At 41.3% G+C, this 14,710-nt stretch overlaps 1 protein-coding gene across 1 annotated transcript in view; it reads right to left on the minus strand.

Annotated features, from left to right (window-relative positions):
* Nucleotides 1-579: 579 nt before the first annotated feature.
* The window catches only part of LOC124868933 (protein bicaudal D homolog 2-like), a 51,072-nt gene continuing 36,941 nt past the window's right edge, over nucleotides 580-14,710 (minus strand). Inside the window, exons 9-11 of the mRNA XM_047366594.1 lie at nucleotides 14,093-14,641; nucleotides 12,434-12,585; nucleotides 580-7,009 (exon numbers count right to left, since the gene is read on the minus strand). Of these exons, the coding sequence (XP_047222550.1) occupies nucleotides 6,640-7,009; nucleotides 12,434-12,585; nucleotides 14,093-14,641 (1,071 nt within the window). The 3' untranslated portion in view covers nucleotides 580-6,639. The remainder of the gene's footprint in view (nucleotides 7,010-12,433; nucleotides 12,586-14,092; nucleotides 14,642-14,710) is intronic.

The raw sequence follows: 14,710 nt of genomic DNA on the forward strand, positions 1-14,710 counted from the left end.
GCCACACGGGAAAACTCCCAACCTTTTAAAGTTGCTAAAAAATATCTTACATCTATAAATTACTTTTGAAATTTCAAAAAAGGCCTGATTTTGCGCGTTTCCAAAACAACTGTTTTAAAAATGTCCCGAGGCCTTTTTTTTTTTGGCCCTGAAAATCAGTGCTGTATTAATTAATCGGAAAGCCAGTCTCCATAGCTTGGATAGGAAAACAAACCCTGGAGGACTCATAGGTTAAACTTTGTTCGATCAGTGTGTAGGCGTATCTCCAGACAGAAGTGAGGATCGGGGGAGGAAGGGAAATGGAGAGAAGCAGAAGAGGAAAGGAGGGAGGGGGAGGAGAGATTTAAGTGAGACAGTAGAAAAAAAGAGAAGAGTTTAGAGGGGGATGTAGGTGCTTTTGTGCATTGTGTGTAATGTGATCACATCCTGAAGCCCACTTGGACAGCTGGGAAGCCCCCCCCATTCCTCCGACTTCCAGCTGGGAACACTCAGAGCTCCAGAACATGCACTCCCCCCAGTTAACCCTTCATCTGCTCCTGCTGTGCATGAGCTATAAAAAACAACAACACTGAAACCAACTGGAACTTAGTCACATTTATTGATTTCAACCAGTATGACTCCCCTTACACAGCCACCCCACTTCTCAGCTAGAAAACAAACACTTTTATAAGAATAATTCAGCAGTAATACATCAAACTCAACCCGCTTCTTTTAGTTTTTTCCTCCATATTTCTTTCAAAATCGTCCCGGATAAAACTTTACATGTTTGTTTTCAATCCTGTGTAAAGGTCCCATGACTGAGGAACATGCATATGACATTTAGCTGGGATCAATATGCCACTAATCATAATGAACATTATTGATAGGAATACAGTAATGCATGACAGTTCAAATAAATACCAACATACAGGTGAAGTGGTTATTTTATATAAAGATATCAAACTCTTATGGATCAATACTGAAAGACAATGTGACAATAGTTTGCACTGCTAATTTTATTATCACAATGCTTTAGCTTCCAGCAAACAGAAAACTTTTCAGTAAAAAAAAAAAGAAAAAAAAGAAAAAACAGCATCTGAATTGCACTTTAATTGTCCAGCTTTCTTCCATATTGGTAACTTTTAACGCCTCAACAAACAAGCATTGGCTGTAATGGCACTATTCAAGCTTGTTGATGCTAGTTTTTTGTTTTCTGTTTACTGAAACGTAAATATTCAAAACATGGTGTAAAAAAAGATTTAATAATACTAATATAATAAAAAACAAACTTAAAAAGAGACAAAAAGAAAAAAAAGTGTGCTTTCTGCACCTTTTTCCCCCCCAACAATACTATAAGGATCACATTACCTTCACCACACAAAGCTAGAGATGCGTAGATGTTTCCAATTGTACATCGATTTGCCCCCCAGCACATTTAGTTCAACAACAGGAGGCCAAAGGAATTCTTTTTGATAAAAACAAAAAACAATAAACAGCAACCTTTTCTTAATACCCCTGAATTAATTTATCTGATCACTGACCTGCACAATTCAATACAATTTTAGTTATAAGCTAATTTTAAAACTATTACCTTACCCATGCAGAAAAAGAGGCTGCAATCACTTTGTTCTTATTGCTGCTCACAGTCATTTCAAACCCCAAATCCCACACCTAGAAAAAAACAACATAAAATCCTAATCTAAGATTCTCCCTTGAAACAATGAAAGGCACTACTGGTCAGAAACGAAGAACTAAACAAACCAACAGAACATAAAAACCCAAAAGCCCAGGTGGCAGCATGGAGAGCCGCGGCCACCTCGTCTTCTTTCAGAGTCCTGATTCTTGTTGACCTAAACGGTGTGCCAACATTTGGCACGATAAACGAAGAGAGAACGAAGCAATTCCAATTTGGAATTTAATAGTCGCAATTTGCAGAGAATTCTGAAGGCCAGTGATCCGTTAGGATGGAACGCCCTCGGGAAGGAGTTCGGAAAAAAGCTCGTCACTCCAACTCTTACTTTATCTCCCGAACACAACTTACCCATTTGAGTCAGAGCGTTGTCAAGTTTCATTGTGTATAATTTTTTGAACTATTCCTAGGAATAATAAATACATGAAAAAACCCCAGAATCTGATTACCCTGGATTTTCTTATATAGACCATGGCAGTAGAACAAACATATAAAGAAAGAAAACAACATTACATCATGTAAAACGTAACAAAACAAGTTAAGAATGGTTACTTGATGGATAAAATCTCAAGGACACAGTCATAATAGTACTTTTATGGTTTGTGGAGCATTTACTCAAGTAATTAGTATATTTAATTGTCTTTAATCTATACTGGTTAACTCACAAACCATAGTACTACCACGCTTTCCTAGATTAATAATAATGTTATAATCCTATATAGTCAAAGTGCACATTGAGAAAAACTAAAATAAAAAAATGAAACAGCTTGTTTACAATGAAAAAACAACCACATGTCCCCTAACGTCTAACAGGACTGATAGATTAACCAATCAAAATCTGTTTCAGATTGTTGTGAGACTTGTGAGAAGTTTGCTTCCAGCAGCTATGCAAAATTAAAAGCGTCGATGTGCCACATTTTAGTGTTCAGACGTAGAAGTCAGGCTAGTTTTTTAGTCTTCAAGTCCAAATCAGCTACAGTTCTAAGTTTTTGCAGCTGCGAGAGAGAACTTTGTGTTGGTACTCTGTCGTCCTCGAGGAATTACTGTAAAATTACTAGAAAATGGAGACACAAGAAAGGGTCAGCATCCTTAGCGTTCAGGTAGTCTGAGAACAGCTGTTAATATGGTCAGATGATGGAGGAGATGGCAGCTGTTGTTAGTCAAAGCAGCAGAAGGAGATATTAGGAGCTCAAAGCCAAATAATGTCCCATCTTAAGGGTTTTCCAATAAATACTTTTTGCAGGTGTGAACATTCACTGCATATTATCCTGCAAGCGCAGCTGGGAAGCCAAAAAATGTCACAAGTAGTGTGAACCTTTCGTCTGAGGACAGTGATGAAGCCACTAATCAGGTGAGAGAAGGATGAGCTTCTCATGTGCCATGAAGGTTAATGAAAAATGAGAACAGTTTTCACATGCAGGCTTTAAAGAACAGAAACTCAGAGGTGATGAGAGAGAAGCCTGCAGGCGGAGGTAGGAGGAGCTGCAGAGGTGTCATATTGTAATGACACCGGATTAATTAAAGACTTTGATTTCAATCCAGATGGGGGACAGTCGAGACTCGTCTATCTAAGGATTCTAGTCACGATCACATCCTGAGATCTATCTACAGCTCAGCGAAACCACAAAGCCTATACAAGGAGAAGGTTGGATCATTTGAATCAATGTCCTTGGGTCCACCGAGTGACCACTTATCAGTTTCCTGTCTCTAAATATCACCAGGAGTTTCTCCCCCTGGAAAATCCCTGGACGTCTTTCTCCACAATATTAGACAGACATCTGGTTTTCCCATCTAACGTGTAGGTCTCTCTCCTTTTCAGCACAAGCTGGTAGAAACAGGATGTCTTTTAGTTTTATGTTAAATTATAAAACATGGAAGTAAATGACCCGTTTTTTTCTTCTTCATTTTTTCAGTAAGTCGTACACTAGCCTTGAGTCCATGCTTTGTGCCGTGGCCTATTGATGCACGCTCAAGCAGGGTTGATCACCAACAGTTTTCCATTTATATTAGGAATCAATCCACATTGCATTGTATCAAAGATGTAAGAATACTGTAGTAGGATCCAGCAAGATCACAACCTGAAGGATTATATCAAGAAAATAGAGTTTCATATAGAGCTTTGTAGTGTTAGAAAATGGTAGAATTTTAAAAGATCTTGCAGGATCACCTTTCATCAACCCTGCTTTTAACATCATTAAGCGAAAATGTTTATGATCCGCAAGTAGTACATGGATTTAATAAACACAAGACCCACTTTTATCATTTTTTAACTATTTGCTTAATACTAGCTTGCAATGGTGTAAAGCTATTGTAAATACTAAAACAGTGCGCAGTGTCGTCCTCACACACCAAACGACACAGAAATGAGGCCCTCGCTGTGCAAATGGTTAAAAAAAATAGCGCACGCACACACACACACGAGGGCCCCCTCACTTCAACATTGAGATATACACAAGCAGGGAGGACGTTACCTGACAGAAATATTTTCCCCACAAGTCCTTGTCCTAGTTAAAGGGTGAGTGGTGATGCTGAGGGAGCAAGCTGCTGACAATCTACAAGAGAGAAGGCGGTTTTAGCCAACAAGACACTCAGATTAGAGACATAAGGAAAGCTTTTCTTCTTTCTTAGCCATAGGCATGGGCCAGTTACTGGTATCAAGGTATGCCACGATTTTAAATGGGTAAGGTTTTCAACACCGCTAAAATTATTTCCTCATACTCGCTCTATGGTTCAGATTACTTTCAAAAAGATGCCAGAGATTCTTTTAGCTGTGTGGAGCACAGAGCAACGTAACGATGCCCCTCCCCCATCTGTTACTGGACGCTGCACACACTTGGCAAGCCTGCTAAACAACAGACTGCAGATTCACTACCGGAGCAGAGAGCCTGACTAACTACCCAGCTAATATTACCTTTGGTAACACTACTGCTACTACTGCTGTAATAATTATGATAGGACAAATTGTTACTTTTCTAATTTTAAACAAAAAGAATTAGCTCCTTTTATACAGTTAGGCTTGAAATTATTTACACCCCTGGCAGATATAGATTTAAAGTAATCTTTTAGTTTGACGAACATGTTTCTTCCGACGGGAAGTAATATTAACATTTTGAAGCCAGCCAGAGTCTCAACTTGAAGCCAATAAAGAATCAATGGAGGGAGCTAAAGATTAAGGTGATGACAAGGAGGGCTTCTAATGTCAAAGACATGAAGCTCATTGTGAAAGTTGAATGGTCAAAAATACCAGTGGGTCAACACTTCTAAGAAGCATTTCACTGCAGAACTGACCATTAGGGCTTTTCCATTGATTATTTAGAAGGGTATACATACTTTGACATGACGTTTTTCGTTAAATTGGAAATATGAACAGAGAGATTATTTTTTCTCATAAATCAAGAACATTTTCTTATCCTTTTGGGAGATTACCGTTTAATTTCCAACCAGAAACACGCTTCCTAGATGAGCGAAAATAATAAAAAATCTATGGCTGGGATTTGAAAGAAGCCCAACTATACATTTTTCTTTTAAATTTACATGAATATACCATGTATTTAAGTATTTTTACTCAACCTTATCTTGTACTGGCCCATGTCTATTCAGCCACATAACCTTATGAGATTATTGGAAAGCTACTGAGCGATCTCCCAAAGTTCCAGCAGGGACATGATAAATGAGAGGGGGAGACCTGAAACATGAGGACAGGGTTTTGCATCATCAAGAGATAAATACACCTAATATGTTTGTGTCAACAGGCACTTTCGCCGAGCAGTCAGGGTTGCCTTATCAGGATTTGAGGACCTTTCTCTTTAAATAATTTGTGCTCTTCCAGAATTTGCTGATTATTTAAAAAATAGCTTTTGAACAAAACTATATCATATCTCTGTTCACAGTAAAACAGAAGAAGTCACCTGAGGCACCTATGTTGAAGTGCACTTAATTTAGATGTGAAGATCGATTTGTCAAACGTTTCCTCCTTCTCTCTCTCTTGTGATATGGCTCTGATAAGACCCGCTGCGACATGTCGGGTCATGTGGAGCACACAGCCCTCCTGTGTTTCACCGTACACCAATTAACTGGGATTTTTGCAATGTCGAGCACTGCAATTCTGATTACACACCTGATGACAGAAAATAACTAACAATTTTTTAAGCGTTTTCAGCTGCGAAGCCATGCGATCCTACTGACGTTGTTTTATTGGTGTGCTAGCGTCACAGCTTTAAACTTATCCTGAAATGAACACCTGCGGTCACAGGTGCTCCTTTTTTCTGCCCAAACCGTTACAATATAAAACCAAAAATCCCCCTTTTTGATTTAAATTGGTACATGGATCCATTTTGATGCTCCCCTAGCCCCAAAGCAGAGGGAGCTTGCATATTTTAGTTCATGTTCTTGTAAACATCAGTTACTTGATTGAAAAATGGACCGCCAGACGTAGGAGTCCTGGGTCAGGATGGTGAGGAAGGGGAAGAGGTTAGGGGCTATTTTTGTTAAAGGAGCACCTACAGACACGCCAAAACAGAGAATGTCGTTCAGTCCGACATCATCTTTACATGCCTCCACCTCCCAACAATGTGTTTATGTTACCGGGCAATCCAACTAGGGGGCCAGAACAGATAAACACAGAAGCTGCCACCTTTTACATCATAGGTACAGCACCATGACAGCGGAAAGAATAGACACTCCATAATATCCACAACACCCCCCCCAATATAACCAGGGCCCTTTAACCCACATGCCAGATATGTCTACTACAGTCCACAGCACACTGTACATAACACTGCATTCCCCTAAGTGGTTACACGAGCACAAACGAGCAGCTGGTTAGTAACACAGCAGTCCCTAGAGGAGCGCAGGCTGGCCAGGGAGAAAAGCGAGCGAGTGGGGCTCTTTAACACTAAGAGCAGGGTGGGTTCGGCCCCCCAACCCCGCCCTCTGTACACAGCAGTCCACGTGGATGTCTGAGTCGCCTCTCAATCGCAGTAGATCTTGTACTTCTCGCTGCAGAAGATGGCGGGGCCTCCCAGAATGCTGTTGGGCATAGCATTGTTGAGCTCAGGTCGGCCGGAGCCAGAGCAGGAGAGACTCTGACTTGCGTGTGGGTTGCTGGCGGTGGGGGCGGTGGCGGCGGCGCCAGTGGCCTTGTTGCGAGCCTTAGACCGCCTAGCGTTGCCTCCGCGGCGGACTTGCTCGTGGTCAAACTCCAGGTCTTCCAGGCGCTGTGTCAGGGCCAGCTTCTGCTGGATGGCCATCCTCAGCAAAGAGTTGAGGGTCTTCTTCTCATCCTCGGCTGCGGCCAGCTGCCTCTGCATTTCCTCCAGTTGGGTGACATATTCATCACAGCTGCAACAGGGAAGCAAACAGAAAAATGTGTGTAAGGAAGTAAGCAAGTTCGCTTTAAAACCTGAATTTCAGTTTCTCAGAACATTTTTATATTACACTAGACCAATTGAAAAAAATAATCTTTGATACAGAAATTAAATTCTACTGAAAAGTATGTCTGTGTACTGTACAGTAAATGCACTAAATATTTGGCAATGGCCTCCATTTGCATGAATTGCTGCATCCATGCAGAGAGTATGGAGGAAATCAACCTTTCAAAAGACTAGCAAGGATATTTCCTTTGTCCCTGCAATTATTTTTTACAACCAGCAGATGGCAGCAATAAGCCACAAATATCACGCTTGAAAATGTTCCTGTAATATTACTTCTGACTCCATCAGCCATTTTGCCACCTCCGCCACAAAGAAATCAAGTTTCATTTTTTACCAGTATGTTCTGAGATTATTAAAATATTTTCCAAAAAAGGTTAACATTTTGTTCAAAGCTAGCATCATTTTGCATTCCAAATCATCACATTATGGATTTTCTTTAATGAAAAAAGAATACAAATATGATGAGGTGAGATATCTTGAACAAAAATATTGAGTTTCTTTGAAAACCCCTGTGCAGGGAATACAAGGTCACAAAGGATGAAAGCATCAACATCGTCATTCAGAAGACCTTGTTCCTGCTCAGTTCAGGAGCAGAATGAGAAACAGGGGAGTGAAAAGAAGAAGACGAATGTGTTATTGCTCACATCTGATCTCCATTTTTCTAGCTGCAGTGAGACTCTCACTTTGTTCCAACCCTTCCATCAAATAGCACAAAATATGTAGGCCAACTAACAATCGTGTGCAGCCCAGCAGCATTATGCCCTGGTCCTCAGTGCCCTTGTATGTGTGAATACTTTAAGGCTTGACAGGTAAGAAAATTGGGTCACTCAACGGGATTGTGTTTAGGGATTCTATCTCCACGCTCTATCTGCTGTTGTAGCACTCCTGTCTAATTTTCACCCTCCCTCCTGGGTCTTATCGTACTTCTCAGCCCTCAACATTCTCTGCTGCTTGTATCAGACCCTTTCCATCTCCATCATGCTCATCTACGCTTTCCTTGTTTCGCTGACATAAATGCAGTAGCATAGAAAAAAATAAAATAAAATCTGACTTTTCGGTATTTGAGTGATCACCAATCACAGTCGATAAGTTACCCAAATAATGGGTGCATCTCTAGGTTTAGGTCTAAAAAACAAAATAAATCTTTCTTGTGTTCATTTATTATCTTCCTATAATGTTTTTTGTAGTTAGAATGACACTTGCTGTGTGTGCGATCCCAGCAGGGGCAGGGTTTTGCATGGCCAACAGCTGAGGAGGCAGCCAGCTGACTGAGTGAGGATGCACAGAATGTGGTGTGCTTGGAGACCGAGGTGGGGCTCCAGAGCCAATAACTGAGCGCGAGTTAGTACTGACGTGCAGTAAAAAAATAACAGGGTGGAACATTTAGAGCTGCAACTACACTGCAGCATGTAAGAAAAAAAGCTAAAGATAGCTGACTTTTGATTTTTGACCATCTCTATAGCAACGTGTTTGAATCCTCTTGGATGTCCTAGCTGTGTTGGTAGCTAGTATCCTTCCAAAGCGGTGGATCTGCTGTCTGATGTAAACCCAGATGCAGTACAGGAAGCAGTGGACTCTACCGCCACCCATTAGCCAGTCCAACCATTGGTTAAAATGGAGAACACACCAAGTCTCATTCTTTGTTTTAACTTCAGACAACTCCACGTCCGGCCTTCTGCCTGCTAGTAACATCTTTGTACAGCTATTTTTCCTACAACTGCTGGGTTATGTTTACGGTTTCTTGCATTGCTGCCAATAGCATATGATGTCAGGGTATTCTGATCTGTGAATTACTTGTTACTTACCAACTGAAAATCTTTAAATGAATAATAAATTGCCACTTTCAAAAAACATAGCAAGTCGGTCGTGGCAGATGGCCGCTCACACTGAGCCTGGTTCTACTGGAGGTTTCTTCCTATTAAAAGGGAGTTTTCCTCTCCACTGTCACTACATGCATGCTCAGTATGAGGGATGCTGCAAAGTCAATGCAAGCTACTGTCGCTACATGCTGGTCCAGGAGTGACTGCTGCAAGTCTCTGACTCGATGCAATCTGCTGGGTTTTCTTACATGGAAAAACTTTTTAACCAATTTGAATAATAAACAGAGTCTGACTGCAGTGTTTGATGGTGAGGATTAATTGGAATGTACGTACCTGACTTGAAATCTGTGTGATTCGATTGAATTGACTTTGTAAAGCGAAACGACATGTGTTGTGAATTGGCGCTATGTAAATAAAACTGAATTGAACAGCAATATAAACAAAACATAAATTTAAAATAAATGGCATGATGACATTCTATGAGCTTAATTAAAGTTTATTTTAATATCTCAAAATGAATTTTTCAATATCAAGCTAGTTTGTAATGTTTGGACAAAGAATTACCACATAAAAGCCCAGAAGTACTCAAAGAACAAGTAAAACTGCCAACACCATCTGGAATTAAACCTTTTGTTTTGTGGAAACTTTGCTGTGAAGTCAAAAGGCATTCACGCCCGCAGATGTTTTTGTTGTGTTCAGTTCTGCACGTGGTTGTTGGCTATGTGAACTCTGCCCTTACCAGACCAACATACAAACAAACTAACCCCTCTCACCCCGTCAATCCTGGCTCTGCCCTTCCCCAAGGGACACACCCAGACAAAAGGGATCAGTGCCTCTTCATTAAACCCAGTGTGAGACTGGGACTGACCCTGTTAGGTGTGGGGGGCCAATATTGTCTCTTCAGACAGTTCAGTGTGTGTTGCTTAGGAGTGGGAGGTCGTGAGATTTTCCCGGGAAAACGACGACGGGATACAAAAGGAGCCTTTTTGGCCCGCTGATCGAGTTATTGTGGCATAAAGAGAATAAAGAGAGCCAGGAGGCGGCTGCTGGCCTGTGTAGGATGAATACATGCCATAATGATGTCTTTGACAGACAAGCTTATTATCTGCATCCTTTGTGGAAATTTACAGTGGCTCCCAGCATCTTACTTCTCTCATAAAAAATAACGTTTTATGCCTGAAGGTGTCCTGAAGGCTTAGAATCAACCTCCTGAGCTACAGTCCTGATCTGAACGTGGCTGATCACACGGATAGAGCACAGGGGAAAAAAGAACAGAACATATATATTTTTTTTTAAAAGCATGAAAATAACAGGATGAGATTAAGCCAAATGGTTTGACTGTGGACCACCGAGAGCTGAGCATGTCGAGGCATGTTTGAGGAATGTTAGAGACAGGAACTTAACTGTTAACATGACACCAGAGCCTGCAGCTGGAGGGGCTCAGACTCTCAGAGGGAAACAAAGAGAAGCATGTAAACACATGTAAAAAAAATAGTCCATCAAATCCCCACTGCAAAATCAACTCCTGTTTCAACCAACTCCATAAGTGAGCTGTTCAAACTAAAACCTAAACATTTTCCCATTCCACTCCATCTCCCGGTTTTCCTTTATTCAGGGACCACACATCACTTGTAGATGAGAGTTTTTTCCTAAATCTTCTTTTACACACTGTCAGAGGTGATCACTGGGCTCCTAGAGTGGGCTTCAACTAAAAGCCTGGTCCTTCCTCTCGTCACCAGATACTTAAAGATTCATCTGTTTGGTGATGAAGAAGCATGGAAGGGGCACATGGGATACAAAGGAGGTGGAGAGTGTGGGAAACTTCAGCCAGGGAAGTCTCCCAGCTTTTCAAAGAGCCCCCTGACCCAACTCTGTGCCATATAGGACAGAATTTACATACCAATGCATGAATCCCATAAACAGACTGAATGTACTTCTACAACAGTGGTGTACAACTGGGGCTGGGTGGGCACAGAAGCAGATCTAATCTAAGGCAGGTATTTTGAGAATATAGATGAAAACACACGCATTGATATCAGTTTTTAAACTACATAGAGTGTTAAAAAAAAATCAACTGCGTTTTGAGTGTCTCGTTGCTGAAAAGCGCTGTATAAATAAACTTACCTTACCTTACCTAACTGTATCCTTAGGAAAACAGGAGAATAAAGACAAAAATAGCTTAAGAGGCTCATCCAGAGCACAGTGCCCTGCTAAATTATTCATACCCTTTGAACTTTGTCACATTTAGAAACAATAACCTTTATGTTTTTTATTGGGACTATTTTGTGATACAAATACAAAGAAGTGCATAACTGAAATGGAAGGAGTAGTGATTTGTATGTAGCCCAAAAAGTTTATTTTTTGTCTCACTTTACCAGACCCCTTATGGCCTTTCCCTCAGCAGCAACGTTCTCATTTCAACTGTTCCACAAGTGCCAGATTTGTAGAGTGCATAATAAACAGCGAAGTGTAATGTTGGTTAACTCAGCAACATGTGCGTCCTTTATTCATTTCACTCCGTGGCATACCACCAAAAACTGACAACGTGCAAATACCCATGTGTAAACTACTGTGACTGCTTGCTGAGACACTGAGAGTTACTTCTGTAAGTGCAACGCAGACCAAGATAGGTATCGAATTTCTGCAAGGGTAAGATGAGGTCTTCTAAGCTGCAAGCACTCTCCTCCCACTTTAAAACTGCATTATCATCTCAGACCACCATCCCTGCTGTACTGTAAATCTATGGCTCTTCTGTGCATTGTAAAAGAGCCCTAAATGCAGGAATACAGAATGACTGCATTTCATCTCCACTAACTGCATCATAACTGCAATGAAAATCACATTTAAATGCATTTGAATTTAAACCTCTACAACAAATACACACTTTGTAAGTTCTTAAAACAGGATATGTCCTATGCACACATAACAGGTAAATCAATAAGCAGTGTGTGAAGACTTGGTCTACTATGTGATGAATGCGTAATCGCCACCAAGATGAGGTGGGATTATGGACCCAACCTCTGACCATCTTCTCTTGGGAATCAGAAAAGATTAGTGAGTTTGTCGGCCCATCTGAGCCACATACACACACATACACACAAACACACCACTTACAGTCACTCCTAAAGTCTCACAATAAATACCATCTTCTTCCATGGCATGAATAAAACTAGCAGAATATGCCCTAGGCAGACAACATATGGCACAGATGGATTATATTTGAACAATAATCCTGTCTTTAGCTACCTGTTTACAGTGTGTTTGGTCTTTGCATGCAACAATAGATCTAAGAATAACACCCGCCTCCTTTTTTAACATGAATTATACTTGTTCGTCTCCCCATAGTAACATGGCAGCCTGGAACGGATTAAGACTGATGCCAGTTCATTAGTGTAAAGAGGAAATGCTACCTAAGACAATTTACCAGGAGATACAAGCATAGTCAAGATTTCAAGAGGTTTTATCATGCTTTGTTCACTTAGGAGCCTTATGCGTGGTGGCGTGCTTCTTACCGTGTGGCAAACATAGCTCGCAGAGAGGAAAAAGTGGCGGCGTCTTCCTTTAGAGCCTTCAGCTCATTCCTCAGCTTCATCATGGTCTCGGTCACCATGGCCTTTTCGTTCTCGTACTTGCTCTTTAGATTTGCCAAAGCAACTTCAGCCGTCTGTGAGGGTACAAGAGCGAGAGAAGATTGAGAGCAGCTGGGAGATATCTTTTCTGTCCTAACAAGTAGAGATGCACCGAGAACCTTATAAGAGTAAACTTAACCAAACCATGACTGGAACCAACATTAATGGGAATACAGTGTAACAAAAAGGTTTTAGATGATAATATATAATTTCATTAAATTATATGTGGGATTTGAGCATTTTAATAAGAATTTCTGTCCATAATTCATGAAAACACTTAAGGAGAAATAAACACAGTGGTTTAGGTTTTTCTACAGGTATGGAATAGTATGGGTGTAGTTTTCAGTACTGGCGAGGTGTCAGGAAACAGAGATATAAGAAGCTATTTAAAAGGAAATTATTTTCTACATGTGGAGACATGTCTGATTTATTCAGCTGCAAGACAACAAGACTTTAGGCAGATTCCAGGAAGCCTGAACGCGTTCTACCTCTCTGTTATGGAACATTCTAGATTTGGAAATGTTGGCGGTCTTTGGGAAATCTCAGAGTTAGGGTTTTACTTTACAGAATACACACAGACACTCCTGTTTACAGTTAATAAGGATAATCATGCTAATTGCTAATATAAGGTGCTAAAAACGGTTTAACATATCATCTCAGGAATCATTCTTGTCTTTTTGTTTATTAGTATTAGTAAAACACAGTTTTACTGTCTGATAAAGTTGTTGTGATGTCGGCTCTGCTCCTAATTTCAATAATCAATGTGTCCTCAAAGCAAGGCTGTTGTTATAGTATTGTGGTTCTTAAAGAGAAATGAGAATGAGCTAAGATTGACATCAGTAGGTCAAAGCTTTACAAAGAACAGCGATCAGAAATTGGCCAAAAAAACCTGATCGGTGCATCTCTGCAAGTCATACCGTAGCCAAGTCTAAAACTATTCAGTAGTTCAAGTCCGTTAAGTCTTTCTGCTATTTGACTGCAGAACATGGACTACACTGATCTTAAATAGCTTCTTTAACAGAAAGGCTTTGTTGCCTTTATTATTTCTTGCTTTTTAGGCATGGTTAAAAGATGCATGTTAGAGGTGTATAGCCTGGAAGGCTACAAGTGAACGGACCACTTAATCTAAAATGGCCTGAAGAGTCCACCTCCGCTAAAGTGGACTAGTTTTTTGCAGATAAATGTCAAATGCCAGTTTCTAAAGTGTTTTTATATCTGCTCTCGGTGAATAGCCCCACACTTAGCTTTAAGGGCTGCCAGAGCAACTGCAAACACACCCAACATTATGGCTGGAATTCTTTGCATTTTAAAGAGCAGCTCTGTTTTCCTGAACACACTGATACTCAGTTCAGCTGTCACCATATGGCTGCTGTCTCAGCTGGTGTTTGTGATAGTCCCTGTCTGCAACTTGTTCGGTGCAACAGCTGATCAGACCTGAAATAGCTCCCCCTTGCCCCGTTTCTCTCTGTCAGGGACTTTTGATTGCAACTTCAAGCAGCCTGAACAAATACTGACAAGAGCAGGCAAAACCGATCAACCCACCTGCTTGTTGGCCTTCAGGACAGTCCGCAGAGTAGCAATCTGCTCCCGTTTGGTGCTTAGCAGAGATTTCAGCTTTAGTATCTCTTCCATGCAGGCCTCTTTGTCCTTGTCAGCCACGGTGCCGAGCTCGAGAGATGCCACCCTCTGGCGTGACAGCTCCGTGGTGCGATCCACGGCCAGCTGCAGGTGCTTGATCTGGTCTCTGATGATTGCCACCAGATTGTAGATGTTCATGGGCTCGCGACGGTGGTCGGACACAGGAGAAGGTAGAGAGGAGACGGGTGAGGGAGATCCATCGCTGAGGTCGGCCCTACCGTGCTCTGGGAAGAGACCCTTGGTGAGCAGGATAGGAGAACGGCGACCACGGCCCTCCGGGCTGCTCCGACCACCTTTACCCTCTTTGTAGAAGTCGAGCATCACTCTGTTGGGGGTCTCGTTGTTGCACATGCAGACGTGGTTGTAGAGGGTGGCCAGTTCTTCGCTGAATGTCACCAGCTCATCCTGGGCCACACTCAGACTGCCCTGGGACTCGCCTGCCACGTCGCTCAACTAAAACATGCACAAAGACATAAATTCATTTATGGCTCTTTGGAAGGATATAAATCGTTCTGCGGAACA

This window comes from Girardinichthys multiradiatus, chromosome 1 (genome assembly GCF_021462225.1).
Source record: "Girardinichthys multiradiatus isolate DD_20200921_A chromosome 1, DD_fGirMul_XY1, whole genome shotgun sequence".
Lineage (NCBI taxonomy): Eukaryota > Metazoa > Chordata > Actinopteri > Cyprinodontiformes > Goodeidae > Girardinichthys > Girardinichthys multiradiatus.